The sequence below is a fragment of the Ambystoma mexicanum genome, chromosome 1q (genome assembly GCF_040938575.1).
Source record: "Ambystoma mexicanum isolate Mex_15411 chromosome 1q, UKY_AmexF1_1, whole genome shotgun sequence".
NCBI classification, from domain to species: domain Eukaryota; kingdom Metazoa; phylum Chordata; class Amphibia; order Caudata; family Ambystomatidae; genus Ambystoma; species Ambystoma mexicanum.
Genome location: NC_090922.1, coordinates 787,693,430 through 787,719,949, shown reverse-complemented (window position 1 = coordinate 787,719,949; position 26,520 = coordinate 787,693,430). Strand labels below are relative to the sequence as shown.

At 48.4% G+C, this 26,520-nt stretch overlaps 1 protein-coding gene across 2 annotated transcripts in view; it reads right to left on the bottom strand.

Annotated features, from left to right (window-relative positions):
* HMCN1 (hemicentin 1) overlaps nt 1-26,520 on the bottom strand; it is a 1,785,366-nt gene that overhangs the window by 1,214,363 nt on the left and 544,483 nt on the right. For both annotated transcript variants that reach the window (XM_069641364.1, XM_069641365.1), the window contains exons 20-21: nt 20,508-20,620; nt 7,565-7,724 (exon numbers count right to left, since the gene is read on the bottom strand). In XM_069641364.1, coding sequence (XP_069497465.1) covers nt 7,565-7,724; nt 20,508-20,620 — 273 coding nt within the window. The remainder of the gene's footprint in view (nt 1-7,564; nt 7,725-20,507; nt 20,621-26,520) is intronic.

Below are 26,520 nucleotides of genomic sequence, written 5' to 3'. Positions count from 1 at the left end.
GATCACTGCCATTTCCTCATCTCTTCTGTTCCCTTCTTCGATCACCCGGTGGAGCCGCCTATGATTATGGGTTATATTCCTGCCAGGGACATAACCTGTCTGATCCGAGTGTATCAGTCTGCCGATGACCTTGCGTAGCCTGTCCGCCAGGACCGCTGTCAGGATCTTACTGTCTTGGTTCAACATCGACAGCGGTCTGTACGACCCACAGTGTTGTCTCGGCTTGTTAGGCTTGGGTAGCGGCACGATCAGTGCCTCTCTGAGCGTGTCCGGCAATCAGCCTCTCTCAAATGATTCATTATACATCTCCAGCATAGGGGGGAGTATCTCTGCGCTATATGTTTTGTAGAACTCACTCGGGAGTCCATCAGTGCCCGGGGTCTTGCAAGTAGGCAGCCGTTTCACCACCTCTTCCAGTTCATCTAGCGTAATGGGACCATCTAACTCCTCCCTTTCCTCTGCACTAATTCTAGGCAATTCCATATCTTCCAGTGTGTCCCTGATTTTATCCAGATTGTCTTCCCCTTTGTCCTCATACAGCGCTTTATAATAATCTAAGAAAGCAGCGTTAACCTCTTCCTGAGTGTGAGCCTCCTCCCCATTTTCCCTTTCTATCATCATGATCGGGGCCCTAGGGGTTTCCCTCTTATAAAGCCATGCCAGTAGGCGACCAGTTTTGTCACCGCCTGCATGCTGCCTCTCCACGTATTTCCTGTAGTTGAGGTCACAAAGCCGCTCCCAAAGCTCCGAGCATCGTTGCTGTAATTCGAGTACTAGGTCTGTGTCCCCCCCCGCTCTGGTACATTCACGCTCCAATTCTTTCTCCACTTTCTCTAGCTCAGCTAGAACCCCCCCCTGAAGGCCCTTTGATTTGGAAATAGCGTCGCCCCTCAATACCACCTTGAAGGCCTCCCAAAGTGTACCAGCCGAATCTACACTGCCCGTGTTCTCCTCAAAGTACCTTATAATCGCCTCTCTAATATCCTCTCTGAAGACCGGGTCTCTGAGCGCCTCCGCCCGAAGGCGCCATGTTGGTATCCGCCCTCTGGGGCGGCCATATTGCCAGGCCATCACCAAGGGCGAATGGTCCGACAGGACCTTCGCTCTGTATTCAATCTGAGTAGTTGCTATCGCCACTTCTGGCGTGGCAAAGAAATAGTCTAGTCTCGTATGCAACTGTTGAGGGGCCGAATAATGAGAGTACTGCAAGGCAGTGGGGTGTTTCAATCTCCAGACATCTTCTAGTCCAAAATCGTCTAATAGTACCCGTAAAGCCCTAGCTGCCGGGGTGGGCCTGTCCACTTTACTGTCGGACCTATCTATCTTGGGGTCAAGAACACAGTTGAAGTCCCCCCCCCAGATAATCGGTTCCTCTGCGCACGGGCCCAGGCGTGTACATAAAGTCCTGAAGTATATAGCAGTATTCTGGTTGGGGGCATATGTATTAATAATACTCAGTCCTCTGTTCTCAATCAGTGCCCTCAGTATTACCAGCCTACCCTCCGTGTCTACCTCCTCTCGTACAATTCTGAGTGGGACACGCGGGGCCACCCAGATCAGCACACCCCTGGCATACGCCGAGTACGGGGAGCCCACCACCGTGCCACCCCATTTTTTCTTTACAAGGTCTAGTTTATGTTGGGTCAGGTGCGTTTCTTGTAGCAGGGCGATGTCGATCTTCTGTCGTTTAAGATACAAGATGACTTTATTTCTTTTCAGGTAATTATTAAGTCCGCGGACGTTCCAGGTGGCAATCTTAAGGTCACCCATGGCAATTATGTGTCTTCCCACCCCATTTGCAGGAACCTCCAGCAGTTCGCATGACACAGAAGGCGTCCCACTGCAGCCACTCCGCGAATAAGCTCATTCCCCAACTAACTACACACACAACCAAACCCCAACTCCCTTTCCCCTCCCTCACCCGCCCTCCCCCCAACACCACACACCCCAACTGTTGCCCAGCTTCAACAACAGAGCTCAGGCACCCCCACATCTAGTTCCGCAATCACCGATCAGTGCACGGAGCCCAGTAGGGTGAGGTCGCCCTAATGGCCACCTAACCTAAGCTATTGTGGGGAAAGAGTATCGCTCCATGGGGCTCCCGTTCGATAATAATCCCAGTGTTTGCGACAAACAGTACAACCAACTGACCTTCCATACCGAAGGTTCCGAACCGACTATAATCAAGTCTCAAAGTTCATGAGTCGCGCCATCTTGCGACGCCATTTTACGCCTTCCGCAGCTCCTCCGAGTCTTTCTGGGGCCGGTCCGCCGATTCCTGGGGGCACCCCTGTGTGTCGAGCCACTCCATGGCGTCCTCTGGGGTCTCGAAAAATAAAGTTTTATGCGCCTGTATAACCTTCAGTTTTGCAGGGTAAAGCAACATATATTTATAACCTGCCTCCCTCAGCCTCCGTTTCACAGTCCCAAAGTTCATGCGGCTCCGCTGCACAGCTAGAGTGTAATCCGGATACGCCGTGATGTTTGCTGCTCCTCTCTTGATCGTGCCTCCTTTTCGAAAATGTTCCAATATTCTTTCCCGATCGCGGTAGTTAAGAATTTTGGCAATGATGGGTCTAGGCGGGTTTCCGGGAGGCGGCCTCCTCGTTAAGGCTCTATGCGCTCTTTCCACTGCGAAGCCTTGGGATAAGGCCCCTCCGGGTATCTCCTGCAGTAACATGGTCTCAACAAAGTCAGTAGGGTCACGGCCCTCCGTCCCCTCCGGTAGGCCCACAATGCGGATATTGTTGCGACGGGCTCGTCCTTCCGCCTCCTCCGCTCTACTTTCCAAGTTGCCCACCCTTTGAATTAGGGCGTGCAGTTTTGCCTTGTGGGTGGCGCAGTCCGCCGTATTCGGGCCAACTTCTTTTTCCAGGGACTCTGTGCGCTCTGCCAGAACCCTAACGTCCTGTCTCAGCAGATTGACGTCCTCCTTGACCTCCCCAACTTTGAGGTCCAATGCCGTTTTTAATTCAGAGACAGCCAGTTCTAATTTCGACTCCCAGGCTGCTCTCAGGTCCGCAATCGCCGCCAGGATTTCTTGATTAGAGCTCGAAGGCGTCACGCCACCCACGGCCGATGCATCTTTATTCTTGGTGGCGTCCGGGCCCGGGGACGTCTTGGTGAAGTCGTCCAGCGTGGGCTGTTTCGCCTTGGGTCGCACTGCCTTACTTGACATGGTTCTGGGGATGTGCAGGTCTTCCGAATGATGAGTGGGTGCACTGCACGCTGGCCTGGTTAGGTCTTCCCGCTACTCTTTTCTATTCCGTCTCGGGCCTATGTCGGCCATTTTGAGTCGCCCTTTGTCCTCAACGTCTCTCGACTTTTCTTCTCCAATCTTCGCCGCCGTAGCTACTATGTCCTCCAAAAGTTCACAGTGCATAGGTAGCACTTTCACACGCTGGCATGCGTATCGTCGGTATTCAATAAGCAGTCACACCGCACTAATTTGCCCGGATCTGTTCAGGATCTCGGGAGCCCCGCTGGAACGCGTCCTCCTACATGGCTCTCGTAGCCACGCCCCCCTCTGTGAAACTTGAGGAGAACCATCTCCGGTTCCGGAAGCACCTCAAAACCTTTCTCTTTGCTTCTGCTTTTTCTCCTCCTCTCCCCTGCCGACCTCCTGGCTGAAACTGTACTGGTTACCTGGCCACCCTCTGACCTCTGGGCCAGGTCCCTTCCCCATCACTCACACACACCTGCACTGCCTGCCTGGTAACCCCCGCACTTGAGACTGTTCCTGTATCCCTACAGTCCCACCACCAGCACTTGACACCTGATTCCTGCACTTACCTCTGCACTTGCCACCTGCTGGTCGTTACTTACTTGTGTGATTACTTTTCCCTGGTACTGCACTGTCCCTTTCCCCTCCCCCTGCACTTTCCCTTCCCCCATCCCATGCACTTGCGTAATCTCAATGACACATGGCCTAGTAGGATCGTTGTCTGTCCTCCCTTTTTTTCCCCTCCCTTGCCTCGTCGCGCCTTGAAACACTTGTGTATAGGCGCGTTATAAATATCATATCATATCATATCATACGAAAAGAAGTAGTGGAACTGTGTTCCCTGCTGGCCTGCCTTGCTCCCCACAAACACCATCTCCACGCCCCCCCCCACACCATACAACCCCCCCTAGCACATGCACCCAGTGTTTAAGGGAACGTCCTGTGCAGTGCACAGTGCACTGAAAGTGCAAGTTTCAACTTCTTCCTACACTTTTATTTTTAAACGAAACCATTCCGGAACGGTTTATTATTTAAATAAAAGTATAGGAACAGTGAAACTTAATTTGAAAAAGTAGAGGAGCACCGCTCCCAACTGCTCCAGCTCAGTTCGACCACTGCGAGTAAGGGTATCGTTGTCAAGAAGTAGGTGGCCCTGGCTCAAAGGTTGAGATGTGGGTGTGCTAAAAAACCCATAGGCCGATTCCATACCCACAGAAAATGACAGGCTGGCCTGCAGAAGTTATAAGCACTCACTTCAGCTCAAAGTGTATATACACTGCCCACCCACACTCTGTACATCAATCCGCTGCCCTCGAGCCAGGTCCGCTCTTTAAACAATAAAATAAAATAAAAAATAAAAAGAGATGTAACAGCCAGAATGTATGCACGCAGGTTAAGAGCTATGGGTGTCTTAAAATGCAGTGGTTTTGATAACTAGGATATGTGCCGAGAAACGAGCCTCAATCAGACCGTGTATGCAGCCACTGTATTGTTATTGAGCACCTCAAAGGGAAACTCATCTCTGCTGAGTCATAAGTGGTTCAGGCTTTGGTCTTTGGATCCCACTCAAGTGAAACTAATATTGGTAACTGCAATGAGTCCATTTCTGGCTCAGCTTAAAAGGAGATCCACAGGTTCTGCCGCAGGAGCTGCAGGCACGAGGGAGGCGAGAACATCTCCAACAGGGCTATGGGGACGGATGACCTGGGAGAGTTCCAATCAGAAAACCAATGTCCTTCAAATAAATCAAGGTTTTCAAATCCCTTCTTTAGGCAGCCACAAAGAATACCTTAGACAGGATTGCATATGAGTAAGGTCAGGGAAGGTAGGATCTGTGGAGTAAGACACAAGTGTGTTATCAGGAAACCACACAGCCAAGTAAATCTTTTTACGTGCCTGGCATCATCCAATTAACGTGCAACAACTGAACAACGTGCACCAAATGAAATTGCCCAAATGGTAAAACAGCAGAAATGTTCCTTTGCAAAACTCTGCTCTCCATCCTCTGCATCGGGTATGGCAGTCAATGCACATCGTGTTTGTTTCAACCCGACACCGCAAACTATAATATGGAAAACCATAGAAGGGTGTCGGAGAGCTCTACCCAACCATCCGTATAACGCTCCTATCTATGCGCTCATTATTTCAAAGGGGCTCATCCTAGATTCTGCTTCAGCTAACTTGGTGACCCACTGAAGTACAGACTGGAATGGGACTTTCAGACAGGTTTGAGCGTTTCATGTATAGATGGTTTTCTACATTGAGCATCTGAGGGTTGTGGTTTCAAATAGCGGAAGCGATACATGTTTGCAGAAGTGCTTTTTGGAGTTGAAGAAGCTGCGAGGAAGCAAGAGACTGGGTTGAGTGCATGGTTGCAAGATGTAAAGGTGTGTTCCTGGGATAGGCCTGGGCAGACTGAGAAGATGAGGAGTGACTTGTGAGTCAGCTCCTGGTTGAGGGGAATAGGTAGGACTGTATTTGGGCCAGGAGATGTGAGAGGCAGAGAGTTTAGGGCCAGGGTGTTGGTGGTGGCCAAATGCGGCAATAGCCAATGGGAGTGGCCGATAGGGAGAACGCAGTGAGTCCGAGAGGAGGACAAGACCTACGGTGCTGTTACCAGAGACTGTGATCATTTGCAGCATGTATGCCAGCTTTCAGGGTCAAGTGGCAAATAAGGTTGCATTGAAAGCAAGAGTCCAGTTGAGGAAGTCTATTTTTTGTGGAAGGGGGACGGGGCAGGTGGCAATATATGTGAATCATAAGAGTATGACGTTAGTTGTACGTGCAGGTGTAGTAGTAAGCGTCTTGCTTAAGAGGAGGAAGACATCATCTTTTTTCAGAAGGAGTGCGGGCACTGCCACTGAAGCATGTCGTCATTACGAAGTGGCGCTGACCTGGTTGAATCATCAGATTGAATCCAATTTCCAGACAGGCCAATGAATTCTGAGTTAAGGGATGTTGGGAGGGGCAACGGCTCTGCCTTGGTATTCAATAATTATGGTGGTCTTGTTGTAGATGGTTGTTGGATCAATGTGGCAGAAAGAAATTGCTTTTAGGGATGGTAGCATGGGCGTAATTTAGGGGGTGATAGGAGTGTTTGTCCCCCCCAACTTTCATGACACCCCATTTTGTCCCCATTCATTTGGCTGGGGCACCTTTTCTTCAGATGTCATTTCCCCCCCAACATTTAGAGCAAAGTTACTCCACTGGATGGTAGTGTGCATTTACGAAGAAAGGGCAGATTCTAGCTGTGTGGGGAGTCAGACTGGTCATGCAAGGCTTATACTATGGCAGCCGTGTGATGCTTAGGAGAAGAAAGGGGGGAACCTACTTGGTGAACAGTCCTCCTCTCCCCACCACCAGTCACACAATATTGGGAGAAGAGAGTTCTTTGGGCCATATGCATTAGAGGTTAGCAGTGAGTAAGGTCCATGTGTCTGTTGGTTGGTAGCAGGATTTGTGGATGGTAATGGGCGGATAGGTTTTGTATATAGCGTTGAGACCCAAATTAACAGCCACGCCCATCTTTAAACATGGGTCTTTATGCTATTAGAACACTGGCATGTCGATTGGGGTGCCAGCAGTTGGTTTGAGAGATGCGCACTTCTTCACCAAAGGGAGGGTGGTGCAGTCCAAACATGGCAGCCGTGGATCCGACCGTGGCCTGGGATCGAGTGCCTTGTCGATGTCCATGGTGGCTGGTCAGCCAAGGCAGGGGGCATGGTGGGTTGATGCAGGGTAAGTGCAGGACTGGTATAGGGTAGATGTGGGGAAAAGATGAGGGGGCTTTTGGCATAAGGGCTTGTAGATGGGGTAAGCCAGCCTACGGGCAAGCGGGGAGCAGCAGGGATCCATTGCGCCCGTCGAGCGAGGGAGCACCAGCAGCTCTTCTGAATGCAGACTGTCACCATCCGGCCATGCCAGGCACTGGGGGGCACTGGGGTGGCACTGACTGGCTGGCTGCCCTGCTCCAGGTGCTAATGGTGAGTGGGTGGTGGCTGGATGTTGGTAGAAGGGAAAAGCAACATGGAAAGGCTTTATTTCTCCTTTGCTTGTCATTATGCTGGGACAGCTATATGAGCCTATGCAGAAAATCATATGCAATCTGCTGTTGTTTGCTTAGGAGGTCCAATTAGCCTTTCCCTCTGACATAGTAAAAAAGTGTACTACTGAGGTGAGCAACTGTAACACGCGGTATTTCCAAAATGGGTGGCATCAAGGAGTGGTATCGAGGAGTGGTACATAAAAAGTAAATATATGATTAATGACCACAACATATACAAGATCTTCTGACCCAACAAGGGGGAATACTGTGAATGATGTAAATGTATTTCCACTCACCATAGACAGTCAGCTGGACTTTTCGTGTAGCGTAGCCCGCTGCGTTGGTCGCGGTGCAAAGATACTCTCCCGATTCCTCACCTTCCGGCGCAGCTATGAACAGACTCCCGTCAGACCCCGCGGTGAACTTTCTGTTGCTCGGAGCAATCAATTCTCCTTTCTGTCACAAGTAGAAGACCACAGTTTCAGACCACGCATCAGAAGATTCATTTAGAGACAAGACATGTATATAATGTTACATGGGCCTTAATAGGGAAATGCAGCAGCGTGGGGAGCTCATACACCACCGATGTGATCTCACTTGAAAGCAGCTTCTTACCATGTCCCTACCAACCAGCTACTGTGTGTCCTACTATATCTGCAGGTTGTCTGCGTGTGTGGTGTTGCACATTTCTGGGGTTCCTCTTGACTGTAGTCTGACATCGCTAATGGCATTGCATACATACAATACAGATGAGCCTACCTTTAAATAATTGCATCAATTAAAAACAAATATATTAACATATGCTTCAATGGAGTTATTACATGGCATAGCGTTAATGTAGTGAACGTACATCAATACATTTTTTCCAATTTTCCACAACCTTATAGAAGGTATAAAAAATGATATCACACTTTAGCTTCACGAAACAGTGGAATAAATGCGCAATGATCGGAAACACTGGGATGTCAAAAGAAATTGTCAGCAACTATTATTTTTAGTTCACTAATAATAACATCTGCTTACATGTGTATGCCAGACACAGGTGGACCATTTAGGAACTGTGTGCAGGGACAGCGCGTGTGCCCAATTTAGCAATGACATACCTGCAGAGATGCAGATGCATTAAGGGATTAGCACCCATGTGGCACTGAGCAGATTGTACCAGGCATTAAATCAACACTGTGCTCCCTGTCCCACAGCAACCACACATACAAGGCTGGAAAAGATATATCACACCTTCCAGCTGGATAAAATTGGACCATGATGCCGCAGGAGAGGTTTACTCCAACCTCCTCTCATGGAGTAACCAAGAGACCTAAAGGACCGCAGAGCCGTCCATGTGGCCAAGCGACCCCACTCCTATGCCTGGTTCATTGTGCCCTCCAGTCCCAAGGGCCGGAATATCTCTGTGCTAAATTCTTACACTATGTTCCATTGCGTTCTCTGCGGTCGGCATCAACTGGCCTAATTGTTGTTCCTGTCTTTCGCCGTTCACGTTGCGGTGGGCGGGCCTTCTCTGTTCCTCCACCCCGACTTTGGAATGGTCTGCCGCTTCATTTTAAAAACTTGAAAAACCATCTTGCCTTCAGAAAGGCTCTAAAAACTCATTTGTTCTAGCGCTGTTGCAGTGTGCACACTGAACCTCTCTCCTCTCCAGCACCTAAATGCCTTTGGCGATCATGCGCTTAATAAGTACGCCTAACATAACATAACATAACATAACACCCGGGTTCTCCAAAAATACAGCCTATGAGCCCCCGGGACTCCAAACAAATGATGTAAAGACTCCATTAAGGGGCCAGGGGATCCACCATGGGGCCAGGCAGACCTCAGCTAGGTCTAGACCTGAGCCCCTCACAGGCCATGCCCTGGGGGCCCACACAGTTGGCGTGGTAGAAAGGATATCCAATACATGCATCCAGGGAACACCATGCATAGCACACAGAGGTGATGAGGTTTGCCGGCACAGAGTAAGCGATCCTATGGCGTGTGTTGCTAAAGATAGACCTAGAACACTTCAATGTTGAAGGCCACAGAACAGCTCTGCATGAGAGGAAGGCTGTCTGGCCTGGGATAGAGGGATAGAGGAAGGCTGTCTGGGCTGGGATAGAAGAATAGAGGAAGGCTGTCTGGCCTGGGATAGAGGGATAGAGGAAGGCTGTCTGGGCTGGGATAGAGGGATAGAGGAAGACTGTCTGGCCTGGGATAGATGGATAGAGGAAGGCTGTCTGGGCTGGGATAGAGGGATAGAGGAAGGCTGTCTGGCCTGGGATAGAGGGATAGAGGGATAGAGGAAGGCTGTCTGGCCTGGGATAGAGGGATAGAGGGATAGAGGAAGGCTGTCTGGCCTGGGATAGAGGGATAGAGGAAGGCTGTCTGGGCTGGGATAGAGGGATAGAGGAAGACTGTCTGGCCTGGGATAGAGGGATAGAGGAAGGCTGTCTGGGCTGGGATAGAGGGATAGAGGAAGGCTGTCTGGCCTGGGATAGAGGGATAGAGGGATAGAGGAAGGCTGTCTGGCCTGGGATAGAGGGATAGAGGGATAGAGGAAGGCTGTCTGGCCTGGGATAGAGGGATAGAGGGATAGAGGAAGGCTGTCTGGCCTGGGATAGAGGGAGAGCTTTAGGGTGATTGCATCAAATCTATTTGGTCATGGGAGAATTGCTCGAATTGTTTTTTTGGCAGGTTGATCTTGCCGCATATCTATGCGGGGGGAGACGTAAAAGCTGATGGGAGCCCTAGAACACGCTACGCAATTAAACACATGTTTTAATCCTAATAAAGAATAGATTATTAGAGAGAATATGCTCTCTTCCTCTTTTCAATACCTGGCGCGAGTGTGTATGGTTTCAATCCCCATGTGCGGGGGAGACCCCGCAGCACCTCCCTTTAACCCCCCTACAATATTAATTTCCCTAAACCCACCCCCCACATATATACGCAGAAAAATTCATCAACAAATCTGCAACAAATTCGCCTGCGACCAAGTAACGGCGCAGTAATCTGCCAATACTGGGGGAGAAACAATGCTTAGTCCACAGTCAAGAAGACTTTAGAGGAGCTCCGCAAAAGGCTGAAAAACATAGTTTGCAGGGAGAACAGCCATGTGCCGCCAACAGACCTGGACCTTGGAGAACTATGGCTGACAACTCTATCTCTTGGCCGGATGCTGCGGCACACGAACCCTGCCTTCCTTCCTATCACATCGCCAGACTGGCCGAAGACCAATTTGAGCACCGAGAGGTAGCAAGGTTTCAGGAAGTCACATGAGCCACTGCATAAGATGCAGCTGACGCAACACCTCAGAAATGGAGGTGATCAAGTGAGTGCCATGGTAAGGGCAGGGCATGTGAAGCTTGCCAATGCTATGCACACCATGAGAAGCACATCATTGTGGCGGCAATCATGTAGAGCCAGAAAACACAGATCAGATCTGCTTCCCAGAGCTGAATAACAGTAACTTGACGTGGATGTCTGACTGTGCTGTTGGAGCCACAGGAGTGGGCAATGGATAATGACCTGGGCGGAGTAGTGATATCCTTTCTCAAGATTCTCAATGGAGTCAACCTCACTGGATTGGCCAAGGTTTAGGCCCCCAGAGCTATCACGTGATAGCACGATAGGAAAGCAGCTGCCTCAGACCAAACCGCTCAGAAAGGACCACGATGGGATTGGGGGTGCATGTAAATGATCTGTCTCCGCCAATCTGCCCAGGCCACCAATGGGGTGGCTTCAGGAGATGGCAAAGAGTCCAGGCCAGCCTCCGCGTGGCACATGTGAAGAGTACAGTCACTACAGAGATGCTGCTCCCCCAACACCTCCGCAAGGGCGAAAAAAGTTACCCTCACTAGTTTGGCCAGGGCATAAAGGTGTACATGGCAATGCTCGCAAAGGTGCCATCCCCAAAACCTTTTCATTTCACACCTCCAGATACTAGAAAACAACTCAGCCAAACTGGGAGCCAATGAGAGGTCCTGGTGCTTCATCGCCGCTCTCTGTAACAACGCCCTGTAGTAGCGGAACGACGGTCACTCCTGTCTTGACTAAGCCAAGCGACTCAGCATTCTCCTGCACAATCATTTCATTTCACACCTCCAGATACTAGAGAACAATGCAGCCAAACTGGTAGCCAATGAGAAGTCCTGGTGCTTCATCGCTGCTCTCCTTAGGAGCGCCCTGTAGTAGCGGAACGGCGGTCACTCCTGTCTTGATTAAGCCAAGTGCCTCGACATTCTTCTGCACAATCATTTAATTTCACTCCTCCAGATACTAGAGAACAACGCAGCCAAACTGGTAGCCAATGAGAAGTCCTGGTGCTTCATCTCCCGGACAGCACTACACTCACTGGCTGCCATGTAATGCTCACTCACCAACAAATGCAACGAAGAAAAGAGGACCCTGCATACCTACAGATATAATTCTACAGCCCTCATCTGGCCTAATGACACCCCAGGTGCCCCACAATGCACCTCCCTCTCCCACATGCTGCAGTTTCAATGATTTCAGTTCAAGAACCCCTAGTTCTAGAAAACACTCTGCATCGCTGAGGACATCTGTATTAAAAGAACTTCGCAGTCCAAAAGCAAATTAAAAAATAAAAACATTTGCCGATTCTTTAGTGCAGCCACCCCTCCATGCCATGAGAATATTCAGTCACATGGGTGGCATGCAAGCTCTGCCATCTTTTACTTTCTTAGAGTTTACATCGTTTATTGGTTTTCAAAAGCCTTGCAATAATTCATTAGAACAACTAAACTGAAATAATTCATTGGAGCAATTCCTTGAAGCAATACATCGCAGCCCTGCAGCCCTGGGACTCCGTCAACCAATGCGGGAACCAAACCGTGGTCAATTACTTCTGTGGAGTATTATGCGCCCAGATACCCTTGGGTTAGGTGCGCTATATAAATAATCAATAAATAAATAAATAAAATGACATCTGACCCCAGATCACCTGCAGGAGCCACACAGCCATACTCCCACAGGGCCATGGTTTCACTCTTCAATCGTGTATTAGAAACTAGGGGCATCAATGAACTGTCCACCATAAAAGGGTACACATACAACAAATACTCGAGTGTGCTTTCCATGCAGTGCGCATGCGTTGGTTACACTTTCTAGACTGTGGCTACTGGAGGATACAGTCGTCCACAGCAAGAGAACGCTCTTTGCACTCTTCACGTGCGCTCCTCAAGCCTGTGCCGCAAGCCTTGCCGGGGAGCGTAGGAATAAGAGAGCAATGGGAGCAGAGCACTCATGGACTAAAAAGTACAGGTGTCTTAAGAGTGAGGACTCAGCTCACACCCTAGCGGGTATCTTCCTGAGTGTGGAAGTCACGTGTGTACTGATATGACTCGAGAAGCGGGAGAGGCCCTAAACTTGACCCCCTTCAACCACAAGTAGATGCGCCTTCACCCTAAGCAGACGATATTCTGGAACGTAAACATAGCAATTGGACGGCCGGCACTTCTCTTTTGGGCACGAACAACCTGTAAAGGGGAGGGCAGCCTCCTAATCACAAGGCAGCAAGGCAGTTCTGCACTCAGGTGCCATCCTCTGACAAATCAAACCCACCGTGGGAGACCGACGGGAGCTTTGGGAATGGAAGCTTCTAGCTTGTTGGACTGCGCTTGCGCGGCATATTTCACACACTTAAACACCCTGACTCCATTTTCTCTCAGGTTTTTACTGTGTGCACTGATGATCCCATAAATATCGCAGCAACAGGAGTCAAGGAGGAGGACGAAAGGAGCGAGTGGGCGTCAGAGGCGTCGCTAGGCAGGGCTGAGCGGGCTATAGCCCCGGGTCTTTGGGTTGCAGCCCCCAATAGAAGCTCAGGGGCCACAACCAAAATGCTAGCTAGCCCAGAGTCCCGACAGTCCCGACATTAGCATAGCACTAGATCTTTTCCGGGCCAAGCAACACCCAAACCACACAATACTGTCTGCATAGGGTGTGGGCACTTTGCAAAGTCTGTAACAGAACCATTGATTCCCAAAAGGACAGATTGCAGGTTTTATTGACATCAAAATGATGAACGTCTGAGTTGGTACAGTAGAGATCTGAACCTGCAAATTACAGGTTGCGCACAGATAGCCGCAGCGCACACACAAGACCCATGAGCTACCTGACTGGTTCAACATAGGAGCAAGCCGACGGGACCACTAACAGGCCCAGGCGATGAAGAGAGATTCTGGAAGAGGGGCAGCCTGCGCTTTTGAGTTTGTAATCTTATATATGTAGACTAGGCTTCTTGATCATAACCCTGGCAGCACTTACAGCTGAAAGCAACCTTTAATTGAGCACGACTTGCATGGCTCTACAATACTGAATCCCTCAAAGGAAAAGTCAGCATCTTGTCCTTCCAAGTTAGTGTGTCCCAGCTGTTGACGTGTTTTAGATTCTCTAGGGAAATTGCCACTGGCGGCTCCTTTGAACTCTCTCCTGAGTTCGCTCAGTGGTACTGAACTTCATGGGTCTTGGCAGCCAAGGCTGTAATCTTGCCACCCCAATTATGTGTGTAAGGAAAGCAAAAGACAGGGAAGCATGTCATTACACACACACAGGCATGGCTGAGGATAAGACCCAGCGGGCAGCCAGAGAACGAGGGCTCAGGCCTAGCCAGGTGTGCCGGTGAGATCACTTTCCACATCTCTGATTACAGGATTCAGAGTACCTTCATCTATCCGTGCATGCATGTCCCACAGTGCACGCTATGCATGTTGGGGTTCGACAAGGATCTCGCCTCTTAACATTTTGGTGGCGTAGGATTGTTGGGGGAGTAGTACTGCAGCTGGTGACTCTCTCATACCTCTGCAAAGGCCACATGAGCCCAAAGGGGCAGCAGGGAAGCATGGACCCCTTGAGATTGTAGGATGACTGAGCCGGGGTACGGCTTTGGAGACACTGGTGAGGCTAAGCCTTAATCCGCACATCAGTTAGTAAGATGGCTCATTGAGTATCTGCAGTAGGGATCTGAGTGTCACAGGCAGGGACATTGTTCTGATGCAAGCAGGGCCAGACCAGCTCTGGATTCTTTCCAGGTTCATTTGTGAAATGATGCCAGTTACTGGCCAATTCATAATTTAGGATGTGCACCTCAAATAATAGAATTAGGCCGTATTTCCTCAATGCGAGCAACAAGGAATTAGTAACGATGTATATTGCCGTTCACACCGTAATCATTTCACAAATATGTAATAAAAACATACATTGTCTATTAGCCCTGAGGACATGTTTGTAATGGAAAGTTAATGTGGCGTTTAGCCCCGCATTCTGGGGTAGACATGGATGGTAACTGTCCGCTAGCCCAAGCCAAGGTATGACGTACGTTCGTTATTGCCCAAGCCCACCCCAGAACTCAGGGCTTAACGCTATTGGCACCCAGCTCGTTTTGTGGGTGCTAAAAGTGTTTTTCCCCCTTAAAGATGATGTTTTGTGTGATGGATGGTCATGCACGGTCGTGCGCTCTTTCATCAAAGGGAAGGCCACCACGGTGAACGTAAAAGAAGCTGTTAAGATAGATTTCCAAAATCATCCCTGGGAGCCAAGTTAGAATTGAATGCAAGCAGACACACTGGAGGACAAAGATCGGAGGAGTTTCGTGTCCTCCCAGCTTCCTGTCCTCCAGGACAGACTGGCAGGCTTCCCAATGGAAGCCGTCAAAGACAAAGGAGTGTGAAGGACTTCCCACACCCAGGTTAGCAGAGGAAGGCTCAAGAAAGGGCAAGTCATCGTGAGTTGGTGAAAAAAGAAGACGGGCACCATTTTAGGTCAATGGTGACCCATGTGTCCTTTACTACAGCTGCGACAGCAGCCTGAGTGTGAAAAATCGTGAAAAGTCAGTAGAAAATATCACTGACACCAGCCACTCAGATGGACGTCCCACCGTAACTAGAAAGTTACAGGAGAGCACTCCACATAAGGTGGGCTGTGCTGATCTGACAAAAGAAAAGCAAATGCCAATAGGACCCATGCCTTAGGGAGCAAATGCTATCCCCTTGGGGAACAGGCATATAAGGGAAGTGCCTTAGGCCTAGAATTCCAAGTTTTTCAGCCCATTCGTTTCGTGAGCTCCTTTACAATATCACTCTAAGCCGTATGGAACTGATTATGAACCCCAAGAGTCATTACTGTACTTCCCTAAACTAACAGCTGGTTTCTTGTTTGTGTCTATCTTTGATTTATTGTGTGTACTTTGCAAACTTTTATGGCTCTAAGCCGAAATAAAGTTATGTGCGAGAAAAGCATAGCTAGGATAAAAAGTATCCTCCTATCCTGGTAGCATGACGTTAGCACAGAAAAGTAAAATAAAAACCAAAGAGAGTAGCTCGTGGAGCTTCTGGCAACACTGCACAGAAGCGCTGTGCACTGCAATAGTAAAATACAGATGACATTGAAAGAGATGGAGGAAAACAGACTCCATTAAAGTTAACCAAAAAGGGTTCCCAGACTCACAGAAACAGAATGAGCGAGTGAGGAAAAAGGCTCCCACTCACTCAGGAGAGTTAGAAAAAAACAATAGTGCAGTAAAAAGTGCTGGGGGGACTCACTAAGTGAAGAGAATTACATACAAGTTGGGAATTCTACCTAACACTCAGCCCCCCAGACTAGGGACAGGGGCATCTAATCCACTCCTGGATGGACTTCAGGTTCCAGGCAGTCAAACCTTCTGGAGAGTCCATCTACATTCCTATGTAGGGACCCTGACCTATGCCGTAGCAAAGCCTTGAAGGCTTATAAGCCACCTGGGCAACTTAGGATTTCCCCCCTTCATCTGCATCAGCCAGCTCAGAGGTTGGCGGTCAGTTTGAATCCTGAAAGTAGTTCCATACAAGTATGGCCTAAACTTCTTCAACGACCATACTATGGCAAAACAGCTGTCCGGTCAAATGGTCGAAAATAAAAGATCGAATGACCATTTGATCGAAAGTCAAATGGTCGAAAAAAAAAGTCTAATTTTTTATTTATTAATTTATATATTTTTTTAGTTTTGTTTGGTTTAAAAAAATTAATAAAGAAAAAGGGGAGTTGGGGGGAGAACCCCCCCCCCATAAAAAAAAAACGACTATTTTTTCGACCATTTGACTGGCGATCAAATGGCATTCGATCATTTGGTTTTCGACCTGGAACCGGCAAAACATTCACGTCCTATTGTTGCCCACCTCTTTTCCCTATTTTCTATTTTCCTGCTGAGTTCCCTGCCTTCATCATCCATATGGCTCAAGACTGCCCAAATACCTGTGTTGGAAGCATCCGTTGTACAATTAAGGCTGTGAGTGTAATGTAGAGCTCTCAGTACTGGAGCTTTGCAAAAGGCATCTTTCAGCCCCTGAAAAGCTTTCTGGCATTCTTCTTTCCGTTTGACATTTTTAGGGTATTTGGGAGAATAAGTGGTATTCAGGGGTGCTGCTATTGCTCCAAAGTCAGAAATGACATTTCTGCAGAATGCCGTGAGGCCTAAGAAGGCGCTCACTTGTCTTTGAGTAGTAGGGGTCTCCCAGTCAGGTCCACTGTCACCAGCCATTCAGGGATGCTTGCCATTGTAACAGTAATGTTACAGGAGCAGTAAGAAAGGGGATACAGTGTAATCCATCAGCACTCCACATAGGGTGGTGTGTGCTGATCTCACAATACAAAATCTAGAAGGGATACAAAGTCTCCCTCTACCCTTGGGAACAATAGTTCACACAAGGTATATAAAAAATAATACAAAGAGAGGCAAAAGGGGCTCACAGATACACTGCACAGAGAGTGCTGTGCGGTGGTCGAAGTGAGCGGGGGCAGTCGGGAGCGGTAGTCCTCTACTTTTTTAAATTACCTTTTACAGCTCCTATACTTTTTTTAAAAAAAGAAACCGTTCCGGAATAGTTTCGTTTTAAAATAAACGTGTAGGAAGAAGTTGAAACCTTTGCTTTCAGTGCAATACACTGAACGTTCCCTTAAACAGCAGGTGCAAATGTTTGGGGGGTGTATTGTGTGTGGTAGGGGTCGTGGCAATGGGGTTTGTGGGGACTGGGTGCAGGCCAGCAGGGAACATAGTTCCACTACTTCTTTTCGTACACTTCGACCACTGGTGCTGTGTGTAGAAACTGATGCCTATAAAAGTTGAAAGAAAGCATGACGCCAAAAATAAAGTATGGAAAGACATAACCATGACTCTCATAGCCAGAGTAAAAGAAAGGGTGAGTGGAGGAAAAAGTTCCCACTCACGCAGGAATAGCAAAGGAACCTACAAGTTCAGCAACAAGTGCTGAAGTCTTCCAAGCGAGGGAGATTTGGCAGAAAGTGAAAGCACTTACCTACCAGCACCCCACACCCATTCACAATCTAAAGTAGCAGCAGGAAGCCCAATCCTCACCCCTACAGTTAATGGACACACAGACAGACCTCCACTTCCTTTCCGTGCTACCAGGAAAGTACTCAGGTCTCCTGCACAACTGCTGTCACAAGTGAGACAGAATCACCTGCAGCCCCTCCCTCCATTTAAAGCAATGGAGAGGATAGCAGCAATGCAAGAAAGGAGAGGTTTTTCCTTCAAAACCCCCAGAGGAGTAATGCCCAATGCCCTGAGCTGCTTGGCATAGGAGGCCCCCATAACAAAATCCAGAGAAGGGGAACTCTCCAGCCTGAGACAGAGGAACACATTCCCAGCCAGCAACAGACTAACGTGGGATCCAAGATAGGGGCTTCCCCATTTAAAGACTTCCTTCATGAACTCATGAACTAAGGGCTTTAAAGCATCCCTGCCATGGGGCATGTGCAGAGAGGGAATGTGGCCCCTCCGGCCAATCAGCGGGAAGTTAGGCAGTCCAAGCGCAAGATAAGGGCCAGCTAACATGACAGGAAGGGGAAGGGAGATGTGTGGTACAGAGGAGGTGAATCGTGGTGTTAAAGAGGAGAAGGACGCCGGACCTGGTGGAGAAGAACACATAGCGTAAGATCCAGAGAGGAGAGGGGAGTCTCTGGGCTGGCTGTGGGACGTGGAGTGGAAGAACAGATTGCAAGACCTGCAGAGGAATGGGGCATTTTAACTCCTGGAGACGAGCAGAAATGTCTTTATGGGAAGGCAAAAGGGGCACTTCCCCCCGGGCCCCCACCTTGTAGGGGGGTCCCACAAGGCTGCGCAAGCTAAAAAAAAGTCTGTTTCCTTGTTCCCCAAACTTAAATAGCACACGTTAGGATATTTTATGGCATACTGCTGACGCTCTAAACCTATTGCCTCTCTTGTTGACAAATACATTCTGCCCTAATCAATTCAGCTGCAGACTGAACACACAGGGATGTACTTGGATCAGACAGATAGGTAGCGAGGCAAATTCTCCTTACTTATGACGGTCATGGGGTACACCGTGAGGTACACAGAAGGGTGCCTAAGAACTCAAAAATTGCCAACGTACTCAAATAGTCTATCTCTCTCACACCTGCAACTGCTCTAGTTGCCTTTTTTTTGCAGTGGCACACATGACGAGAATTCTAAAATGGCTGAGGTGTCCTATACAAAACCACTTTACTCAATGGTTTAAGTGGCTCCTAAAATCGAGGAGGGGCTCTCTGGAAGAGTGGTCTCAAAAGGGGCACGGCCTAACGGGTTGCCAGTAGCTTAGGTAAATATTGATGACCCCTGCCAGGCCTCCGTTTGCAGCGATCATCAACCTCGCACATTTCATGCGAGGTTGATGATCACTGCTGCATCTCTTAGGTAAGGATGCCTGGGAGGGTCAGCGCCACCATTAAGAAAGAAAAGGGCTTGTTCAGACCCCCGCCAGGGATCCCTTTAACTAAGCAATGCAAGGATCATCACATCTCTTAGTTAATGGGATGCCTGGTGGGGGTCTGAGCAACACCTTTTCTTCTTTATTGGTGGTGTCGACCCTCGCCACAGTTGATCACTGCATCTCCTAGTTAAAGGGATGGGTGGTGAGGGTCAGCACCACTATTAAAGATGCCAAGGCCTTTTTTGATAAAGCCTGAGGCTCTTGCGCGGATAAGTGAGAGCTTCAGGCTATATAGAAAAAGGACTTGGATTATAGCAGCCACGGTGGCTGGGGCTAGCACAGTACTTTAGGCAGCCCTGGCAGCACCCTGCCATGGCCCACGTAAAGCCCTGACTTTACTTAACATTAAATATATTCCTATATGCCTCACCTGCCCTATTACCAGCTGCACAGGGGACATGGGGAAATCATGACCTCCATGCTCAGGATGAACATTTTGTAAGGCAGAATTATAAAGGGGATAGTTTAAAAATATTAATACTTTTGGAAGTTGCTGTCCACACCACATATCTCACTTAATGACACCTTAATCCCCTAGCATGACCTTTAAAAGAAAATAAGGGGTTGCTCCTCCTATCGGGTGCTTATGGTATTGCACGCTTAGGGTAGAGCGCCAAATACTGTGAAATGCAGTCACTGCACTTTGGTACCTTGGAATTCCACTTGTTAGGTCAATTGTGCAAGACACATGCTGCTTTATGGTACAAGAACGAGGGTTTAACACTGAACATTCCCAATGTAAGCCGTCCACGTGCCCAGTGGAGTAACTTTGCTGACAATGTTGGGGGGGACATGACATCTGAAGAAAAGATGCCCCAGCCTAATGAATGGGGACAAAATGGTGTGCCATGAAAGTTGGGGGGACAAACAACCCCGTCCCCCCTAAGATTACGCCCATGCACGTGCCTGTGTGCATCTACTAAGCATCCCTGAATGCTTTTCAATAGGTATTAGCATAATTGACCTAAAAACCTTTGATCGAATTTCTTTGACCTTTTTTTCGGTCAAATTTAATTAAATATATATGGGGTGGGTAAGGGTATAGATTAGGTAGAGGGGAAGTAGGGGGCGTTTTAGACTGAAAAAAAGGTCAAATAAATTACATCAAATGTGATTAGGTGAAATGTTTTAAGTCAAATAGACCCAAACCTTTCAATATAAGATGCTTGTGCTGCTTGTGCTGCTTGTGCTGCTTGTGGGGTATATACATATTAATCTGACCCTCAGTGCAAACAAGCAGAACCAATTCCCACAGATAAATATTGGCAACAAAATATCCATGTTGGGTCTCAGAGTGCTCCTGTGAATCCAGATCTTCTCGTTTCTGATTTACCTTGGACCAGAGGATGGAGGGCTTGGGCACGCCACTTGCTTACCTTGGACCAGAGGATGGAGGGCTTGGGCATGCCACTTGCTTACCTTGGACCAGAGGATGGAGGGCTTGGGCACGCCACTTGCTTACCTTGGACCAGAGGATGGAGGGCTTGGGCACGCCGCTTGCTTTGCAGGGCAATGTCACGGCGACTCCTTCTATGGTGCTGAAGATCTGCTGGCCATGCTGGATGATGGGCAGGACTGAGGGGAGACAAAGAAACACACCTTATGGAAACTTCTCTTGCCCCTGCCAACAACAGGCTCTTGACATAGCTGGTGACATGAATCCCTAGAAACGGGGTCTGCAACCTTTGGCTCGCTAGATGTGTTGAGCAACTACACCTCCCAGCAGGCCTTTCCGGCAATATCAATGCAGAGGGAGCATGGGAGTCCTAGTACAAAACGCTTGGAGAGCCAGAGGTTGCAGATCCCTGCCCTAAACCATCAAATGAACTTCTATGGAAACGATAGATCAGAGGAAGCACGGGCGTAGGAGACACATAAAATCTTAGGGGGACAGGGGATACCTTGGGAACTTTGCTTTTTTTATTTATTGTGTTTTAGTCAAAGAACTCGACTTCACAAAATTACAAAATTAAAATAGCAGTACGTATTAAATTACATATATCATCACTGTATAAAACAAGAGAAAACAAAAAAAGAAAACAGAACAAAATTAAGAAAAAGAAAAGCAGTTCAGAGTATAAAATCCTTCAATTTGGCATCTCACTTCAGAAGGCTCGGTTCGCGTAAAAATGTTACCACTTCCCATGTCAAAAGGCTTTCATGGCCTGAGCATAGCTGGTCCCAAAAAGATTGGGTGTCCAGCCACCATTCCTTGTCCAAAAATCCCACAAACTTGACAACCCTCTTCTTTACAAACCATTACACAGAAATAAGTAGTGAATACTGAAATGTGTGCTACTTATTTGCTCTGGCGAGCAGCAAAGACAAAGGAAGTAGGAATCATTGCACATACATTTTTGTGTGTGTACCCTAAGTGAATTGTTTGTTCTGGGGGGCCATGCCTCAGCTTCATTAGTAGCCGAGTAAGCACTCTAAATGCTACACATACAAGATGTGCTTTAAAGTGTACTGTTTCCTTCCTATCAGAAAAAAGTTAATGGTTAACATTAGCAGGGGTGGACTGCCCTACAGAGAACTCTGGAGATTTCCCAGTAGGCCTGTGTACCCTGGGCAGGGGTGGACTGCTGTACAGATAACTCTGGAGATTGCCCAATAGGCCTGTGCACCCTGGGCAGAGGAGGACTGCCCTACAGAGAACTCTGGAGATTTCCCAGTAGGCCTGTGTACCCTTGGCAGGGGTGGACTGCTGTACAGATAACTCTGGAGATTTCCCAATAGGCCTGTGCACCCTGGGCAGGGGTGGATTGCTGTACAGATAACTCTGGAGATTTCCCAATAGGCCTGTGCACCCTGGGCAGGGGAGGACTGCCCTACAGAGAACTCTGGAGATTTCACAATAGGCCTGTGCACCCTGGACAGGGGTGGACTGCCCTACAGAGCACTCTGGAGATTTCCCAGTAGGCCTGTGTACCCTGGGCAGGGGTGGACTGCCCTACAGAGAACTCTGGAGATTTCCCAGTAGGCCTGTGTACCCTGGGCAGGGGTGGACTGCCGTACAGATAACTCTGGAGATTTCCCAATAGGCCTGTGTACCCTGGACAGGGGTGGACTGCTGTACAGATAACTATGGAGATTTCCCAGTAGGCCTGTGTACCCTGGGCAGAGAACTCTGGAGATTTCCCAGTAGGCCTGTGTACCCTGGGCAGGGGTGGACTGCTGTACAGATAACTCTGGATATTTCCCAATAGGCCTGTGCACCCTAGGCAGGGAGGACTGCCCTACAGAGAACTCTGGAGATTTCCCAATAGGCCTGTGCGCCCTGGGCAGGGGAGGACTGCCCTAAAGAGAACTCTGGAGATTTCCCAGTAGGCCCGTGTACCCTGGGCAGGGGTGGACTGCTGTACAGATAACTCTGGAGATTTCCCAATAGGCCTGTGCACCCTAGGCAGGGGAGGACTGCCCTACAGAGAACTCTGGAGAATTCCCAATGGGCCTGTGCACGCTGGGCAGGGGAGGATTGCCCTAGAGAGAACTCTGGAGATTTCCCAGTAGGCCTGTGCACCCTGAGCAGGTTTGGTCTGCTGTACGGATAACTCTGGAGATTTCCCAATAGGCCCGTGCACCCTGGGCAGGGGTGGACTGCCCTATAGAGAACTCTGGAGATTTCCCAGTAGGCCTGTGTAGCCTGGGCAGGGGTGGACTGCTGTACGGATAACTCTAGAGATTTCCCAGTAGGCCTGTGTACCCTGGGCAGGGGTGGACTGCTGTAAAGATAACTCTGGAGATTTCACAATAGGCCTGTGCACCCTGGGCAGGGGAGGACTGCCCTACAGAGAACTCTGGAGATTTCCCAGTAGGCCTGTGTACCCTGGCCAGGGGTGGACTGCTGTACGGATAACTCTGGGGATTTCCCAATAGGCCTGTGCACCCTGGGCAGGGGTGGACTGCCCTACAGAGCACTCTGGAGATATCCCAGTAGGCCTGTGTACCCTGGGCAGGGGTGGACTGCCCTACAGAGAACTCTGGAGATTTCCCAATAGGCCTGTGTACCCTGGGCAGGGGTGGACTGCTGTACAGATAACTCTGGAGATTTCCCAGTAGGCCTGTGTACCCTGGGCAGGGGTGGACTGCTGTACAGATAACTCTGGAGATTTCCCAATAGGCCTGTGCACCCTGGGCAGGGGAGGACTAGCCTACAGAGAACTCTGGAGATTTCCCAGTAGGCCTGTGTACCCTGGGCAGGGGAGGACTGCCCTACAGAGAACTCTGGAGATTTCCCAATAGGCCTGTGCGCCCTGGGCAGGGGAGGACTGCCCTACAGAGCACTCTGGAGATTTCACAATAGGCCTGTCCACCCTGGCCCTCTTTTGTATGGTAACCTATTTTATTTGCACATTTTCTTATAGGAAAAGGGTTGGGCTTTCTGAAAATGTGTAATATGGGGCCACTTAGAACATTATTTCCAGGGCCTCTTTTGGCTCCCAGTCAACCCCTGAATTAGTAAACCTCCAGTCGTGTCAAAGATTAATAACAAAAAAACTCCTTGTTTTTTGTAAACATGTGTAACACTTGGACATGTTTGCAGAACCGGATGAAAGCACTCCTTTCATAGTAAAGTGCGTTGTTTAGTAATATGAAGGTCGACAAGATGATATACTGATATGGAATTCTCAAGTGCTAAGGGTGTGTATGTTGGCCTTGAATTCCCGTAAGGATTCATTGCAGGCTTCGCCCACTCCCGCACTTCTAAACACCCGTTGGCAGATTTACAATCAAAACCAAAACGAAATGGAGGCATTTAAGGACAGCTTAGAAAACAGACTTTGCTTCTGAGCTGCTGAAAACGGCTCCACACCCATAAGGCTCTTGGGGGATTGCTGTGTGCCGTAGATCCGGGGTCTTGTTGCCCATTACAGCTGTGCTTTCGGTTTCCTTTTCTTACCTGCTTACTGCAGTGCAAGTTTAATTTCTCAGGGCCCAGAGGAGCGCTTTCTGTTTCTCCAGAATTGGAGAATAATGCAGCTATTTAGAGCGAGAGTGAGTGAGAGCACCAGCGCACACCAGAATGTTTTTGTAAGTGCGTACTTTTGATTGAGACAAAAACAGGCATGAAACATGCTATGATCCCACTGGGCTGTTCATGCATGGGTGGTGGCCTGCACTATCTTTCTGTGGACCCCACTAGACTTACTATACCACGCTGGAACTCAGAATGTATCTATCTAAGAGTTCAGTGGTCCACTTACTGCCATTCTTTCTAGGCACGCATCTTTTTAATTCACGTTTTTAATTCACATTTTTCGTTTTTGACTTACTGCTTATCTCTTTTGGACTCTAATGCATGTGGGATATTTAACCCTTTACAATCGATATGCCCCATAGTGGTTATAGTCACTGAATGTGTAGCCTAGCCTTGAACACACATGCATACCTAACGAGTCATGGTACTTGCACTATAATGTGCTATATTTTTTCCTATAGTTTCTGTTTCTTTTTTACCTCAGGGGTCACGGCTACTACTGGTCCTGAGGAAGGTGGGAAACATCTTTCCCCCGCCGAAACGTAGATCACCCGTACCTACTGATCTAGTCCTGTACGAGTGCAACACCAATCAGGATTTTTCCCAGTGTCACACGTAGACCCCTAGTTTAGCTACCCAGGGATTCAATCTTTGAATCTATTGGAAAATATAGTTGAGTTGAGAACTTGAGTTTAGTTGCCTATGGACTCAACTTTCCAAGTAAATTGGGATAATGACTGTTGAAAAGAATTTTTGAAAAATCCAGTTGAGTTAAAACTGAAAAGTAGTTGTGAATGAGAACACTACTCAGTCAACACTTAGGATAGCATGTACCTAAGTGTATGCAGATCCTTTTGTGCTTCGCAATACTAATTGTTAACAATTTGTTGTCCATTCTTCTGAACGACTGTCTAAAAATATTAGGATACTTTTTCTTTAATATCTTAGGTCACTATTATTTCTTTGTATGCAAATTGTGTATAGGATCCTCTATTTAATCACCTAAATTGTACATATTTTGTTTCTTGAATCTTTTTTCTAATGTTTCTATTGTATGCAGTGTTAAATTGCTGTTTGAAGTTCATAAACCTTGTGTATTAGTAATAAACTAGTTAATTTTTAAATTATATAATAGAATTGAGTGTTTTTGGGCCCTTAGGTTCCAAGGGACCGATATGAGGACACAGGGAGATGTGCAAATAAAAAACATATATCTAGGAGCTCTCTATTCAATAGGGAGTCTAGATTAGAACATCCCACCAGTTGAGAGACATATAGACCCTCTGTGTGATGTCCCTTATATTGTGGAGACAACCAATAATTAATATGAATGTTGATTGAGCCATGAGGCTCATGCCTGTCAGGACAAAACCCCGCTCTTTTTCACACCTAAATGCCAGACTGACGGATTCAGGGCCACCTATCACTTTCGAATGGAGCCTGACATGTGACATGTCTGTGACACCACAGATTGCACACATTGAAAGAAGAAGGGAGTCGCCCCACAGGGACACCAGTGCATGCCCAGAAAAAGAGATCCAGTGGAGGTTTGGAGACCCAGCAGCCCCAAGAGCAGAGGCGCAGAGCAGGAGTCAGGCCTCAATGTAAACCAATGGGGAACCTGCAGAACCGCACAACCACGTACCCCAAGTATCCGTGAGGTTGAGTATATGAAATAATCCACCAACCCAGAGCCAAGAGGTAAGTATTTAAGTATTTACATTGATGGGTCCAGAAAACACTGTCCCAGGAAAGCAGAACAACTTGGTAAGTAAACATTTATTTTTTGCAGGGCAGAATTAGCCAGCGATAACCCCACCGACCCAATTAACAACAACCATCCTTCACAAGAGTAGGACCCACCATTTACAAGTGCCCCTAGAGTGGGTGAAAACACAAGATTTCCTTATTGACGGGTGAGAACCCATTGATTTGTATGGATGAGTTAGGGGCTTGGCAGGCGAGTGAACCGATTCCTTTGGGGGGATGGGAGGGGCACACCTGCCAAAAGCGTGTGAATTGAGAGGTATGAGATGGTTCCAGGAGGACAGATGAACTTGCATATGCCAGATTTTACTACCTTATCAGGCACATGTTGATGGCACACCAGAGAAAACCACCCCTGCAGCAGGACAATGATGGTGACGAACCAGTATGGCCCAAAGGCGCAGATTTGGTGGGGTGTTGAGGCCTCAACACCCTACGAGGTGGCAGCAGCTTCCAAAATCAAGGCAGCAGACCCCGGCAGTAAACAGTGGTGGCAGGAGGACTCAGGAACCCCAGTCTAGATTCCAGGAGCAGAAAACCCCAACTGGAATGTGCTCAAGCTACTACATCCAGCCAGTCTAGCCACATCAGGGCCTGAGAATACACAACATTGCAGGAATAGGCAGGAACCTCATGCAGCAGGGCAGCAATCCTGCTTCTTCTGAGATTTAGAAACAAGGGCGAGAGCAGTGGGTGAGGGGACTCTTAAATCCCACTGTGTCCTTAG